Source organism: Macrobrachium rosenbergii, chromosome 48 (genome assembly GCF_040412425.1).
Source record: "Macrobrachium rosenbergii isolate ZJJX-2024 chromosome 48, ASM4041242v1, whole genome shotgun sequence".
NCBI lineage: Eukaryota > Metazoa > Arthropoda > Malacostraca > Decapoda > Palaemonidae > Macrobrachium > Macrobrachium rosenbergii.
In genome coordinates this window covers 7937148-7951302 of record NC_089788.1, presented here as the reverse complement: position 1 = coordinate 7951302, position 14155 = coordinate 7937148, and the positions used below count along the sequence as shown (strand labels likewise).

The 14155-nt window shown below is 38.9% G+C and overlaps 1 protein-coding gene across 1 annotated transcript in view; it reads left to right on the top strand.

Moving 5' to 3' along the window:
• LOC136831219 (E3 ubiquitin-protein ligase RNF170-like) overlaps nucleotides 1-14155 on the top strand; it is a 44468-nt gene continuing 30313 nt past the window's right edge. The window contains exons 1-2 of the mRNA XM_067091235.1: nucleotides 1-114; nucleotides 12910-13106. Coding sequence (XP_066947336.1) covers nucleotides 13012-13106 — 95 coding nt within the window. The 5' untranslated portion in view covers nucleotides 1-114; nucleotides 12910-13011. The remainder of the gene's footprint in view (nucleotides 115-12909; nucleotides 13107-14155) is intronic.

Genomic DNA, 14155 nt, shown 5'->3' with positions numbered 1-14155 from the left:
GTCCTAATGTCTACGATATACAAAGCGGGCAAGGTGAGCAAGGGTTATTTTTACACATCTTTATCATCTCTTCAGTTATTTTGTGTTAAAAAGCGGTCTTGACATCTCAGACACGTAAGTGAACCCGAATTAATCTATTTTTCTGTACGCTTTAAGTTACTTGTAGAATAAGAACCTTAATTAAGAACAAAGATAAGCTGTGAGCTTGGTAAGCTACGTAGGCTATAGGCCTAGGACTTAGGGTACCGTAACCAAACTAACATGGCTAAAAAAGATTTTTTAATGTAATTGTCTGTTTAAGAAAGTGATTGTAGCGTTATAATTTAGTAAACTAACGTAGAATAAGATGTAAGACTTGTTACGATAAGGTTGACGCCTGGGGTATTATCGTGGAACTTGAGGAGAATTGATAGGCCTAGGTCAGGTAATCGTCCCTAGGCCTAGGTGTGATTACGGGTACGGTAGAATGAATCCATAAAAATTTAAAGGAAAGTAAATAAAATGGTATAAAAAATGCCGCATTTCATCCCGACTACCCTAGATTACCCTAGATTATCTTACTCGGTACATTTATATGATAGGCCTAGGAGCAGGCTCAGTAGGCCGAATATTCAAGTAATTTTTTGACTGACGGTGCAGGTCCTGTGAACACTTAATAACAGTGTATATAAATACCATATATTAATTAACGAGAAATTAATGGGCAGAACTAAGAATTATCTCCGCGTCGAGTATTTCCTTAATGATTGGCTTTTCGGTAATTCTAAGCCGGCCGTCCGCGGTGAGCTAGACTATGGCATTTGATGTTTTCCTATGTTATTTTACTTGCTTTACAGGAATTTAAATTAATATTTTGTCGGCAGTTACGCTTTACAAGAATTTAAAGTAATATTTTGTCGGCAGTTACGCTTTACAGGAATTTAAAGTAATATTTTGTCGGCAGTTACGCTTTATAAGAATTTAAAGTAATAGTTTGTCGGCAGTTACGCTTTACAGGAATTTAAAGTAATATTTTGTCGGCAGTTACGCTTTACAAGAATTTAAAGTAATATTTTGTCGGCAGTTACGCTTTACAGGAATTTAAAGTAATATTTTGTCGGCAGTTACGCTTTACAAGAATTTAAAGTAATGTTTTGTCGACAGTTACACTTTACAAGAATTTAAAGTAATATTTTGTCGGCAGTTACGCTTTACAAGAATTTAAAGTAATATTTTGTCGGCAGTTACACTTTACAAGAATTTAAAGTAATATTTTGTCGGCAGTTACACTTTACAAGAATTTAAAGTAATATTTTGTCGGCAGTTACACTTTACAAGAATTTAAAGTAATATTTTGTCGGCAGTTACGCTTTACAAGAATTTAAAGTAATATTTTGTCGGCAGTTACACTTTACAAGAATTTAAAGTAATATTTTGTCGGCAGTTACGCTTTACAAGAATTTAAAGTAATATTTTGTCGGCAGTTACACTTTACAAGAATTTAAAGTAATATTTTTTTGGCAGTTACGCTTCACAAGAATTTAAAGTAATATTTTGTCGGCAGTTACACTTTACAAGAATTTAAAGTAATATTTTTTCGGCAGTTACACTTTACAAGAATTTAAAGTAATATTTTGTCGGCAGTTACGCTTTACAAGAATTTAAAGTAATATTTTGTCGGCAGTTACACTTTACAAGAATTTAAAGTAATATTTTTTTGGCAGTTACGCTTCACAAGAATTTAAAGTAATATTTTGTCGGCAGTTACACTTTACAAGAATTTAAAGTAATATTTTTTCGGCAGTTACGCTTTACAAGAATTTAAAGTAATATTTTTTCGGCAGTTACGCTTTACAAGAATTTAAAGTAATATTTTTTCGGCAGTTACGCTTCACAAGAATTTAAAGTAATATCTTGTTGGCCGGCTGTAACTAAACTGTAATTGACCTTTGAAGACTACACTACCGACAGGGTAGATCTAAGCCGGCATTCCACGGCAAGGCCCCCCCACCCCCCTCCATAGCTAATACGGCAAAGTTGTAACCAGTAAACACCTCTAAAAATACCAACCTAAAGTACCGTAAGGGTGTTTACTGGTTACAATTTTGCCATATTAGCTATGGAGGGGGGTGGTGGGCTCCCCGCGGAATGCTGGCGTAGACCTACCCCGCGTTAGGTAATTCAAGTTGTGTAGTCTTCAAAGGTCAATTACAGTTTAGTTACAGCCACCCGACAAAATATTACTTTAAATTCTTGTAAAGCAAGTAAAATAACATAGGAAAACGTCAAATGCCATAGTCTAGCTCACTGCGGACAGCCGGCTTAGAATTACCGACTCTTCCTATAGTATTGTAGTTGCGTATTAACAATTTACTGTTATTTTTTGTCGGTCAACTGTAATTAACCTGTAATTAACATCAGAACTGATATGTTATTGTATGCTGGCCATCGTGGAATGGTATCGCGCATGCGCAGTGTTATAGGGAAGCTTTTGGTAAAAAGTGGAGTTCCCTTCGCTGGGGGGTCTGGGGTGGGTGCTTAAATAACACGGCCTGCTAGGTTAGGTTAGGTTAGGGTATGTTATGTTAGTATAGTTCCTTTTATAATAGGTTTCCTTAGCCAATCCCTTCTTGAACATATCGCTCCCTGATGACTTGCGCCCTCACAGAACCATTCCATAACAACATTCCAGTTCCTCATTGGAGGGTGGGTACTGTACTCAGCTAGCACTCTGCTGGCCCTGCGTTCAAATCTCCGACCAGCCAATGAAGAATTAGAGGAATTTATTTCTAGTGATAGAAATTCATTTCTGTATGTAATGTGGTTCGGATTCCACAATGAGTTGTAGGTAACCAGGTGGTCTTAGCCTCGTAAAATAAATTTAATCCTTCGGGCCAGCCCTAGGAGAGCTGTTAATCAGCTCAGTGGTCTGGTTAAACTAAGGTATACTTAACAACATGGAACTCCGGTCTTTCTCCCAACGATTTCCCCCACCCAAAACCCCGCGTTCCCAAAGGGTCCTCAACCATGTTGGGTACATATATGGTTAATAATAATTGACCGACAATAAACAACACCACCTCCTCCGTCAGCAACACCAAAAGTATAGGAGAAATCAATTTCCAAGGCAATAGTCCGTGCAGAGTTCCTCTGTAGTTTTACTGGTTATCGTACTGGGTACATTGATACGTTAGTACTAAAAGCTGCAGGCCTGGTAGGCCGAATATTCAGGTAATTTTTGACTGACAGTGCATGTCCTGTAAACACTGATAACAGGTGTATAAATACCATCTATAAATTAAGGGTAAATTAATGTTTAACCTTTACCCACTTACATCAAACCATATGGCTTAGGCTATTGTAAGTTGATATTGGCTTCTTTTGCTTTCTGGAATAGGCCTAGGCTAGACCTTGTAACATATGTTACCTAACACACCAATATGAGGCAAGGCCGGAAAATGTTAGTGTACGGGTGAAAATGGTTGTGGAAGAGATTGTTAAGGACATAAGGAGTGTAAAAGAGATTGTTAAGGACATAAGGAGTGTAAAAGATTGTTAAGGACATAAGGAGTGTAAAAGAGATTGTTAAGGACATAAGGAGTGTAAAAGAGATTGTTAAGGACATAAGGAGTGTAAAAGAGATTGTTAAGGACATAAGGAGTGTAAAAGAGATTGTTAAGGACATAAGGAGTGTAAAAGATTGTTAAGGACATAAGGAGTGTAAAAGAGATTGTTAAGGACATAAGGAGTGTAAAAGAGATTGTTAAGGACATAAGGAGTGTAAAAGAGATTGTTAAGGACAGAAGGAGTGTAGAGAGATTGTTAAGGACATAAGGCATGTAAAAGAGATTGTTAAGGACAGAAGGAGTATAAAAGGTTGTTAAGGACAGAAGGAGTGTAAAAGAGATTGTTAAGGACATATGGAGTGTAAAAGAGATTGTTAAGGACATAAGGAGTATAAAAGAGATTGTTAAGGACATAAGGAGTGTAAAAGAGATTCTTAAGGACATGAGAGTAATTGAGATGTGAAGTGTAAGATTCATTGCTGACCAAATACTTATAAATTTACTTTAAACCATTATTTGATACTAGATTTTTTATGCTGTGACCTTAAGTCTCCCTAACATGTTTAGGCGTTGCTGTTTTACCATTCATTCCAGTGAGGCGGGTACTGAACATGTTGCTCATGGGAGTGGTCTGGTATTATGCAAAACTGTAGAGCATAAGAAATAAGTGTCAGAATTCAAAGCATATATTAAAACATTGGCAAATGATATTTTCAAATTCAAAATTTGATAATGGTTTTAAGTAAAATTTTACCAACATGACACATTTGTCATCTTGTCTTCTTATTTCATGTCTTAGGCAATTTTAACCATTATCATTTGTGCATACCATTTGTTTTTATGGCACTCCCCATATCTATAAGAGTTACCAGGGGACCCCAATGGTAAATTGACATTTTTGGGTTAGGAAAACAAAAAGTGGGGTGGGGCCCTCACCTGCTACTCCACCCTGGACCCCCCTCCCCCTTAATTCATGCTGACCAAGAATGCCGTTAATTATAGAGTAAAATACTTGAATGCATCCTGACCTTACCTAGGATGCTGTTGTTAGGTGAAAAAATCATATTGTGCAAGGAAGTATGTGGCTCAAATCGTGCCTGTGTTTGGTACACTGGCCACTGTGTGGTGTTTTTGTTATTCCTCAGGCCACTTTTAGCAAGAGGAGATAAGGTTTGCTTGACACATTCTCTTTCTAATTACAAATATACATTTATACATTGACATACAACTACAAACATGCTGTATATGCACTTACAAACAAAAACACTGTTCCATTCAATATTGCTACTTTCAGAGTTTACTCAGCAATAATTCGCTGTCTCTTTTTTTCAGTTTTACAGGTTGCCTCATGGTAATACAGTAGTAGTGCATTTATTATTAAACAGGCATTTTCAACACTAGACCATCACAAACAGATGCATTAGGGAGCCCATATTTTAAAGCATCACTACTAAATAAATACTTATTTGTGATTTCCCAACGCTACAATTACTACAAATTGCTGAATACTAAATCATTGTTACCCTGTTATTTCTGAATATCAAATCCAGTGATACCTGTTAACTTCTGAAAACCAGACTTTCACAAACTAACTTCCTAAAATGTTGTCTGTCCATAAGGACTCATGAACCAAACTTTTTTGTATTCCACAAAAACAAAAACAAAATTGAGTCACAGGATTTGACTTCTGTGCAGTGGAAGGTTCAGCATTATTCATCAATCTGGAGAAGACGACAGTATTACAGTAGTGGAGAATAATGAGATGGAACACATACAAACGAAAAATAAAAGCTATTAAGACGGCCATGTTTTTATACTGTATAAGTAAAATACAGTGTATGGCCTGAGTGTGATGTGTCCCTCATCCTCTGTGTCCTAACTCAGGCACCAAATGAGCCCCTATGGGAGACCTCATGTGTCTTTTTGGTAGTTTTAGTGTTGGCAAAGTGTGTTGGCGAGTTACATGGCCTTTACTTTATTGTTTGGTACTCGGTGTGTTGGGAATCACTCCTGTTCTTGTTCGTTCCAGGTTTTTGGGTGAAAACTCAAAACCCATAAATATATGGTGAGAGATTCAAGAATTTTTCTATTCCTCCCCTCCCACCCCCACCCCCTTCCAGAACATTGATGATGCTGATCCACGTGAGCTGCTTTGGTGACCGCCCTATAGTCCGAAGGCCTGATAGTCCGAAGGTCTGATAGTCCGAAAGTCAGCAGGTCCGATAGTCCAAAGGTCCGAAAGTCAGAAGGCCCGATAGTCCGACGGACTGTAATCAGCCCCCCACCCCTCCATAGCTAATACGGCAAAATTGTAACCAGTAAACACCCATAAAAATACCAACATAACGTACCCTAGGGGTGTTTACTGGTTACAATTTTGCCGTATTATCCATGGAGGCGGGGGTGGCGGGCGCTTGCCTCGGAATGCCGGCTTAGACCTACGACTATCGGACCTTCGGACTATCGGGCCTTCGGACTAACGGACTGTAATCGCTGCTTTTGTGTCCTCTGCGAGTTGTATGTTGCTAAGATGGACCCAACCTTATAGGCCAGTGTCCCGATGCCTCTTTGTCAGTACGTGCACATTCAAGACTGTCTAGAACACCCTTTCTTTCTGTCTTGATGATGCAATTGAATTGGCCTATGACTTGTCTGGCAAAGAGGTCAGCATACAATTTGGGCAAGAGCTTATGAAGCAGAGTATTGACCATCCCTAGTATTTTTGAGGAACTTTTTGGGTTCACAGGTTGTGAGGGCATGTGTCTGGAGATGCCAGATCACTTTTCACTCTCTCTGAGGGAAGTTACCCATAAGTCCCAGATACTTTCTCTGTAGGTGATGGCTACTCAACTGGTTGCATAGTCATCCAAGCTCTTTGTGGACAAAAAACATCCTGTCCAAGGAGACATAAGGCTAAAAGAGGAATGGTTGAGTGGCTGGTTCCCTCTCTTCCTTCCTTTCTCAGAAATAGGGGCAAGGGAAAGAGGAGAATGAAAGTTTGGCAACAACAGTAATGGCCAAAATTGCTTAAAATTCAAGATTAGTGGTCAAAAAAATATATGGTTCATGTGTTAGGCTTTACGCATGAACATGGACCGGATTAGTGAATGGTGTAGTTGCTGGGGTATGAGGCTGAACTCCAGTAAAACAAAAGCACTGTTGATTAGCAGATCGTGTATCTTCTCCTCTCCATCTTTCCCCTTTGGGTGGATGGGACTTTACTGAATGAGTCTGAAGCTTTAACTATTCTGGGTGTAACTTTTGACTCACATCTTACTTTTGAGAAACATCTAATGAAAGTGTCAGCAGAAGCTGCATGAAATTTAGGGATTTTACGTAACACTGATAAAATCACTGCAACCTGTTTTAGGTCATTTGTCCTTTGTGTACGAGAATACTGTTCTCTGGTGTGGATGTGTGCTTCTGCCAGAGATTTATCTCATTTAGATAGAGTGGATCATGGTGGTAGGTTTGTGTTTCCTAATACTGCATTAGCAGTAATGACTTGCACCATGGATGGGTGGTCTGTTGTTTGTCAGTTTTTCACAAGTTGTATTTTAACAGAGATCTTTCACATTTACAGTTGCTCTCTGATCCCCTTTTTCTGCTGAGAGCAACCAGATTTACTGAACAGCAGCACCAGTATGCAATAAATATGCCTCGCTGTTGAACCTCTTGAGTTCCAGAGGTCCTTTATCTCTCACACTGTTGGACAGTGGAACAGACTTCCTGAGGATGTTGTGCAGTTGGAACTTCAAAAATTCAAGTGAAGATACAATGCATTACTATCTAAATACAATTTACTTACATTTTTATGTATGTATTTATTCATTAATTTGTAATTCATTTTTTGTTTTGTTAATAAATCATCTCTTTTGTCTTATTTCCTATTACCTTCTGTAACTTCTTTGTAATGACACCATATTCTCTGGAGGCTTGAATTTCAAGTCAGTGGCCCCTGTGGGCTTGCATCATATGAATAGGGTTCATTATCTGAATAATAATAATAATAATAATGATAATTAAGATTAATTTATTGATAGTACCTCTTATTGTGGGGACAAATTGTTCAATTTAGGTATTCCCCTTTCCCTATATTTTAGGATTAATTTGGGTGTCATGGTGGAAACCTGGGTGTTTTGGGTGAAGCAAACCAGAAGTTAGTGAACAGCACCTGCACAAGTGAGAAAAATATGCTCAAAACAAGATATTTCTGAGAAAGTGTGGTTCATGTGTGGTAGTGGTACTTAAAGATTACATCCTAATCTAGCTTAAACTAACCCAGGGCATTGTTTCTTACCTGAGCTTAAACTAACTTAGGGCTTTTTTTCCTACCTGAATGGTAGGATCATGGACCTCCTTTAACTTACTTTGTTACTAGTTGATTACCTTAATTTTGTTCCTACAAGATTACAGACCTTCGTCTTGTATGTGGATATACTGTACTTTAGGTGAAAGCTGGTCTAGTCCTTTAAACTTGGTAACAAGGTAGTTAATTAGTGACGTGAGTGACGAGTGGTTGGGCACTCAATAAACAATAAACGATGTCACATGTCCTCCCATTCTCCCCTTGCTTGGCCTGAGGAAAGCACAAATGGATCGGACAGTTTTGGAGTGACTTGCCTGGCTGGTGATGTTGCTAGTGTAATGTCAGTTCCTGCAACCTCCAGTGATTTGCTTCAGTCACCACTTCTCCTGCATCTTCTATATTGACTCCTAGGCTTTCTCATGAAACGAAGGAGCTGTTTGAGGCACTGTGGCCTCTTGGCATTCTGGGAAAGCCTTCCTTTATGCCTTTGAACACCTGGCTTTGATTAAAGTTCCCTGCCTGTGCTGATCTTAGTGGACCCCATTGCATTGGTGCATTCCGGTTGTTACTGTCCTTTTTGTTGTTCCTGCCATAGGTGCTCTGGCAGGTCCCCTTGGGGATGCCTGCTAAGACTCTTCTTTGTGGGCAAGGTCAGTGGAGAGACTGTGGTTGTAGGGGTTGAAGAAATGCCACTGTGCTCCCTCCTCCACCTCTTCCTTTGTGTCTTCCTCCTCCTCCTCACCTTTCCTCATGTCCTCCTTGTCTCTTGGTTGGTGGAAGTGTAGGAGGAGGACCCAGAAAATTGCCCTCTGCAAATGGGGTAAGAAGTGTTGTTGTAGCCATTGTTTTTGGGAGTGGCTATGTCATCAACATTAGGCTTTGAGATGGGCAAGATCTCTTACAAAGCCCAATCAGGTTTCCAGGTTTATCTTCATTGGGAAAGGAGGGTCAGAAGTCCTCCTGGCCCTTTCAGTCTTCCATCTGGGAGTTTTTTTCTGTAAAGGAGGCAAGGCGAATTTGGGAGGGGGATGCTGTAGCATGTAATCTTCCTCTCCTGCTGCCATGAGTAGGGAAATACCTGTTACACCGTTAAGCAATATGGCAGTGACAGGGCAGAGCTTTGGGTAGTCTGTGTCATTCAGGATGGTTAAAGACTTCTCTTAAAGGGCTGACACCTTCCTTTTTCTCTATGACAGATCCTATATCTTTCTTACTCTCCTGGATTGTCTAAGCTTCATGCCTTTTCAGTGGTAATACAGATATTGATAGAGGACATGCTAGAAGTCATAGGCAGCTACTCTCCAGGTTTCTACAGTTGTCACTTTTTTTCCTCTTTTTGGTGGAATATTCAACTGCTGGCTTGAGATTGGTCATCACTCTGTCAGAGAGGATGACTTCATGCTTTTAATAGATCTGAAGAATGTCCATTTTCATATACGCTTCCATCAGAACTAATGGAAGTGCCTTGTGCTTTGTCTGCAATGGGATAGTCTTAGCAGTTCAAAGCTCTTTGCTAGGGATTGTTGATTGCCCCACAGGTGTTCACAGGAGTATTCCTGCTGGTGTTGGTTTTGGCCCATTCACTTGGAATACATCTGTTATGGTACCTTTATGGTTGGCCTCATGTGGCATCTTCTGGGAATGTTGATCTACATGGTTGTGGTGATAACCCATACCATGGAAATTTAAAATAACAAACTCAGGAAGGTATCAGCATAGTTCCTGTTCTGACAGGAACAACAAACTCATCTGTGGCCAGGCCATCTTGGTCACCTGTTGTCTATGGAGAAATTTGTGTCTTACAGGTATACCCACTTGTGATCACTTGCATGGTGTTTGAAGCAGCACTGGTCATCCACATTCAATTGTACAGCACTCCCTGTTCCTTTAAGCTGGAAAGTGGAGTATTGCTTGGTAGTTAGATGATAGTTGATGGGACACTGATTTGTTTGTGAGTAACGACAGAACTGCAGTGTCAATCAAGGGTGGATACTCTCTCTCTTTCTCTCCAGAAACCCCGATGAGTAACTTTTATGCTAAACAGGAAGTTGCTGGTGTTCTGCTTACCATTGCCAGACCCTGGGCTTCACTGGAAGATACCTTCCAACATCCTAGGGACAACCTTGACATTTATGTTTTCCACCTTTCTGCCAGATCTTAAGCAATCAATCAATAGCTGGTAAATCCTGGTCTCAGAATGACCCTGGTGTCTCTTCACTGGTCACAAACTGATTGTTATCTAAATCTTCAGAGATGGCCTACATTGCTTTGGCAGCCCTGGTGGCTTGCGTTGCTATGGCAGCCACATCTGCTGAGTTAGTGCTAGTCTGAGAAGTTTGTTCTTCACAGCATCTCAGCATCCCTTATATGATAAAGACTTTTCTTGCAGCATTTCATTGGAAATATCAAATAGAGTTAGGAGATCTATGGCTGATATCTACCAGGCAAAGGAGGCAATCATCTGAGGTTAGTGTCATTAGAGTTATCTCTCCAGTTGGAGTAGCTGTCAGTAGATTGTCAAGTTTGTAGACTACCTCTGCCAACATAAGCTCCTCTCCATTTCAGCAGAAGGGGCTCCCACTCAGCCCTTTCTGTGGTCTTCTAGTAAAAAGACTTATACTGTACCTCTCTGTCTTGGTAGAGGTTTTTATGCTCGAGGTTATACTGTGATGATTAGGAACATGCTATCCAATAAAGGTTAGTGATGTCAGTGCTCCTCAAGTGGCACACTGTAGGCATTATTAAAAGTGTTTGCAGCAAACTTTCAGACCCTAGTTGCACCCACTTTTTAGCCCCTTATTAACCTCCCTTCCCACTTCTTTTCTTTATTATTGCTGTCCAATGTCTGCCTATTATGTACTTATAAATGCAGCTGTGGAGTTTTCCCCCAGTCCACCTTTAGAATCATGTGCTTCTTTATCCTGCTGTCCAACAACTCAAACTCCCACTGAATGGCCAAAAGTGCCCCAGTGCTTGGCTTGACAGCCTAAATTTCTTACAGTCAAAGAATGAGAACCTTCCTTGTCTAGGGATTAATGAAGCAGAATAAAACTCCCTTGCAGTTTTTCTTAGGTTTGGGTTTGAGCTATCTCAGGTTGTTAAGGAGGCATGCAGAATTCTCATAGAGCCTCAAGGAGTTGAGGCCAAATCCCAGGTCTGTGATGTGAACCAAATTTGCTGTATTAATGATGGCAACCTATAAGCTGTTTTGTGAAATAAGTGTTCTTAGCCTGCTTAATGCAGTTTGTCACAGGTAATAAAATACCAGACTAAGTCTGTGTGCTCCATGAGGATGTCCTCATGTACTCATAATGTAAATGGACAGACACTGTTTTTTATGAGGCTGGATTTGTAAGAGAATCCAAGAAAATCCAAGAATGAAGGTGCTCTAGGGTCTTTGTGTGAAGAGAAAAATCAGTGTTTTTTCCACTCTTTGTGTTAGTTTTTATTTCTGGTTAGTTGTCACATGCTTCCTTTCCACACAATTTCTAATTAGTTGTCATATGCTTCCTTTCCACCCAATCAGAAACTAGTACAGTAATGAACAAACTAACTGGCAGTTCATAGCTAAATTTTCCTTAAGTGACCCGCAGATCTACTCTACCCCTACCTGTTTATATGAAGATAATTTATCTTTCCTTAAATCGTCTTTCTTATTTTTTCAACCCTCTGCAGAAGCTTATTCTCAATCACACTTAATTTTGGGTTACTAGGTATTGTGTGAATATAGTTAGTTACTGAGTGGTGCAGATGACCAAATATGGTTTTGTTTTAATGTTGCAAGATCAGTTTCCCTCTCATATGTCTTTCTGTTACTCATGTTTTCTTAATAATATGTAAAATGTGAACAATAAACTTTTTGCTGATCAATCAGTATTTGTAATGCAGAAATAGTAAATAACATTGTCTTGTGTGAGTCAAATCATGGGAGTAGCTAAATCTTTAATAAATTGAGTCCACTGTTTAAGCTCTGCATATACTGACTTCTTGAGTAGCTCCTCCAGATTTATGTGGTACTTACTCCTCCAGATTTATGTGGTACTTACCTCTCCTTGAGTAGAGTAATTATCCCATATCGGGTGAGTTCCTTATCATGATATGGTTTTTGATAAGAATTGAATTAGTCATCTTCAGACACTTACACCCAACTTTGATTTGCTTCATAACTGGTGTAAAGCCACTGTTCTCTGTTCTATCTCTGGATGTTACTGTGGGTACTACTATCAGGAGCTTTCTGATTACATGTCACCTCTTGTCATTGTTGTAAGTGTTAAGCTTCATAGTCTCACTGACACAATGCAAAGTTGCAAAATTAAGGGTCAATCTGTTTACTATTGACGTATAATGTACAGTGCTGTTAATTTCCATAATTTGTAATTCTTTGTCCTCTGTTATAATTTTCTTTTTTGAGATGTACAGGTTTCCCACCACTTGACAGTTGTATTTGATGAAACTGTTATATAAAAAAAATGAGCAAGGGTCTTTATGGGGGTCTGTTGGTCTAGTTTGCTTTGCTATGCTGAAGCTGCAGTATTGTAAAGAAAGATTAACATTAAGCAGATATGCAGCTCTAAATGTTCCCTTCCCACCTCCTACTAGGTGACTGATTATTGCCAGAGTTAACAGTGTCTTCTTTGTTACCAAGTTTGATATTTGAAATTTGACAGAGGCAAATAACTGATGGAAAGAAAATGCCAGTTAAATTTGTATATAATATTAATACCACTTAACAGTGTTGTAACTGTTGCAGGTCATTCTGATAATACTCTTTGGATATTTATTCTAATGCATGTTTGGTTCTTGCACTTGTGAACATGTGATTTTGAATGCAACCCTGTAGGTGATTTGGTTTATGAAATCTGTTCTGTAATAACGAGCTTTCTGTCTAAGCATGTAATCATTGCCTTGATGTTGGTGGTCATAAAGGGGTACAAAGATTCATACAATTTACGTAAATGTTTGATTGACGCTTGCATTGTTTGTCTGTAGTTAGAAGATTTTATTTCCTCATGATCCTGCTATGCTGTTGTCCATTCACCAAACACAATGTTTCAGGGTGGCCTCTTCCCTTCCTCCTTGCTATTCCTTCTTCAAATGAGTGTTAAGGGCAACACCTAACCATTCAGTATTCATAAGATTTGTGATCATAAAACCTAGATGGAAGCAGCTGATGTTAGGAGTGACAGTTGGGTAGCAAGTTTGCTGCTCTTTTTGGGGACTCCCACAGCCATCATTTTTGCCATAATAGCAGGGTAAGTAAGTGTTTCTAAGTCCCGTATTCTGATAGGTTTCTTTAGAAAACACTTTCATGTTACATATTGTGAAACTCTTTAAGTTTATATATGTATTGGAAAACTTGTAATGTGATGTAGTAATTGTGTGTTCCACTGATGTCAGTATCTGCTGCATTATCAGATAGTGTTTTATTGACTGTGATATGGTCTAATGGTTTCATTTGACTGCAGACTCAAATGGTGTTTCTGAATTAGATCTGGTAAGTTAGAAATTATGCTCAATGGTGTTGTAATTATCCTATAGTCGTGTGAAAGTTGGAAAAAACTTTTTGAAACTTGTCATTCATGAATACTGATAGTTTTGAAATTAAATGTAGTTTCAAAGCTATTTTGTGGATTGAACAGAGTCGTTTTCTTGAATACTGTTATTGGTGTAAAGAAACTTCTACGTAGAAACAGTTGGGACACTTAAAATAGAAATTGGTCAGGAATACATATTTTAGTTTTATTGTGGTTATGACTATTTCTGTACTTTGAGTTTGAATGAAGCAAGCTTTAACAGAGCCAGTGTGATTAAACAATTGATAATCTGGTAAATAAGAAAATACACTGTAAACATTTGTTTGCCATATTAGGTTGCTTTAATATGCTGCTACAAACAGTGTGTCATTTTTCAGTATCAGGTTTAATGCTACTCAGCTTGTTAGGAGTTTTATCTTGGCTACAGCTAAAATGTGAAAGTTTGCTGGATAGTACCATGTTGTAAATCCCTGGCCATCCAGATTGAAAAGAGTTTTGATCTATGACCACAGCAGTTGACCCATAATGTTTTCCAGGTGTGCAGAAAAGAATTTTGAAGCAAGCACAACCAAGAAGAGACTGTTTAAAAGTTGGGTGACCAATTCCTTGAGTTTCAGTGAACTTATCAGATTTGTACTTCAGTTACTTAGCACATTGGAAAAGTTGGTCCCAGGAGGATGCTGAAAGCAACCATGCCATTCCAACTTTCCCTCACGTGGCTTGCACTACTTGAGATAAGTTTAAAAACAGTATACCTCACATAAAGC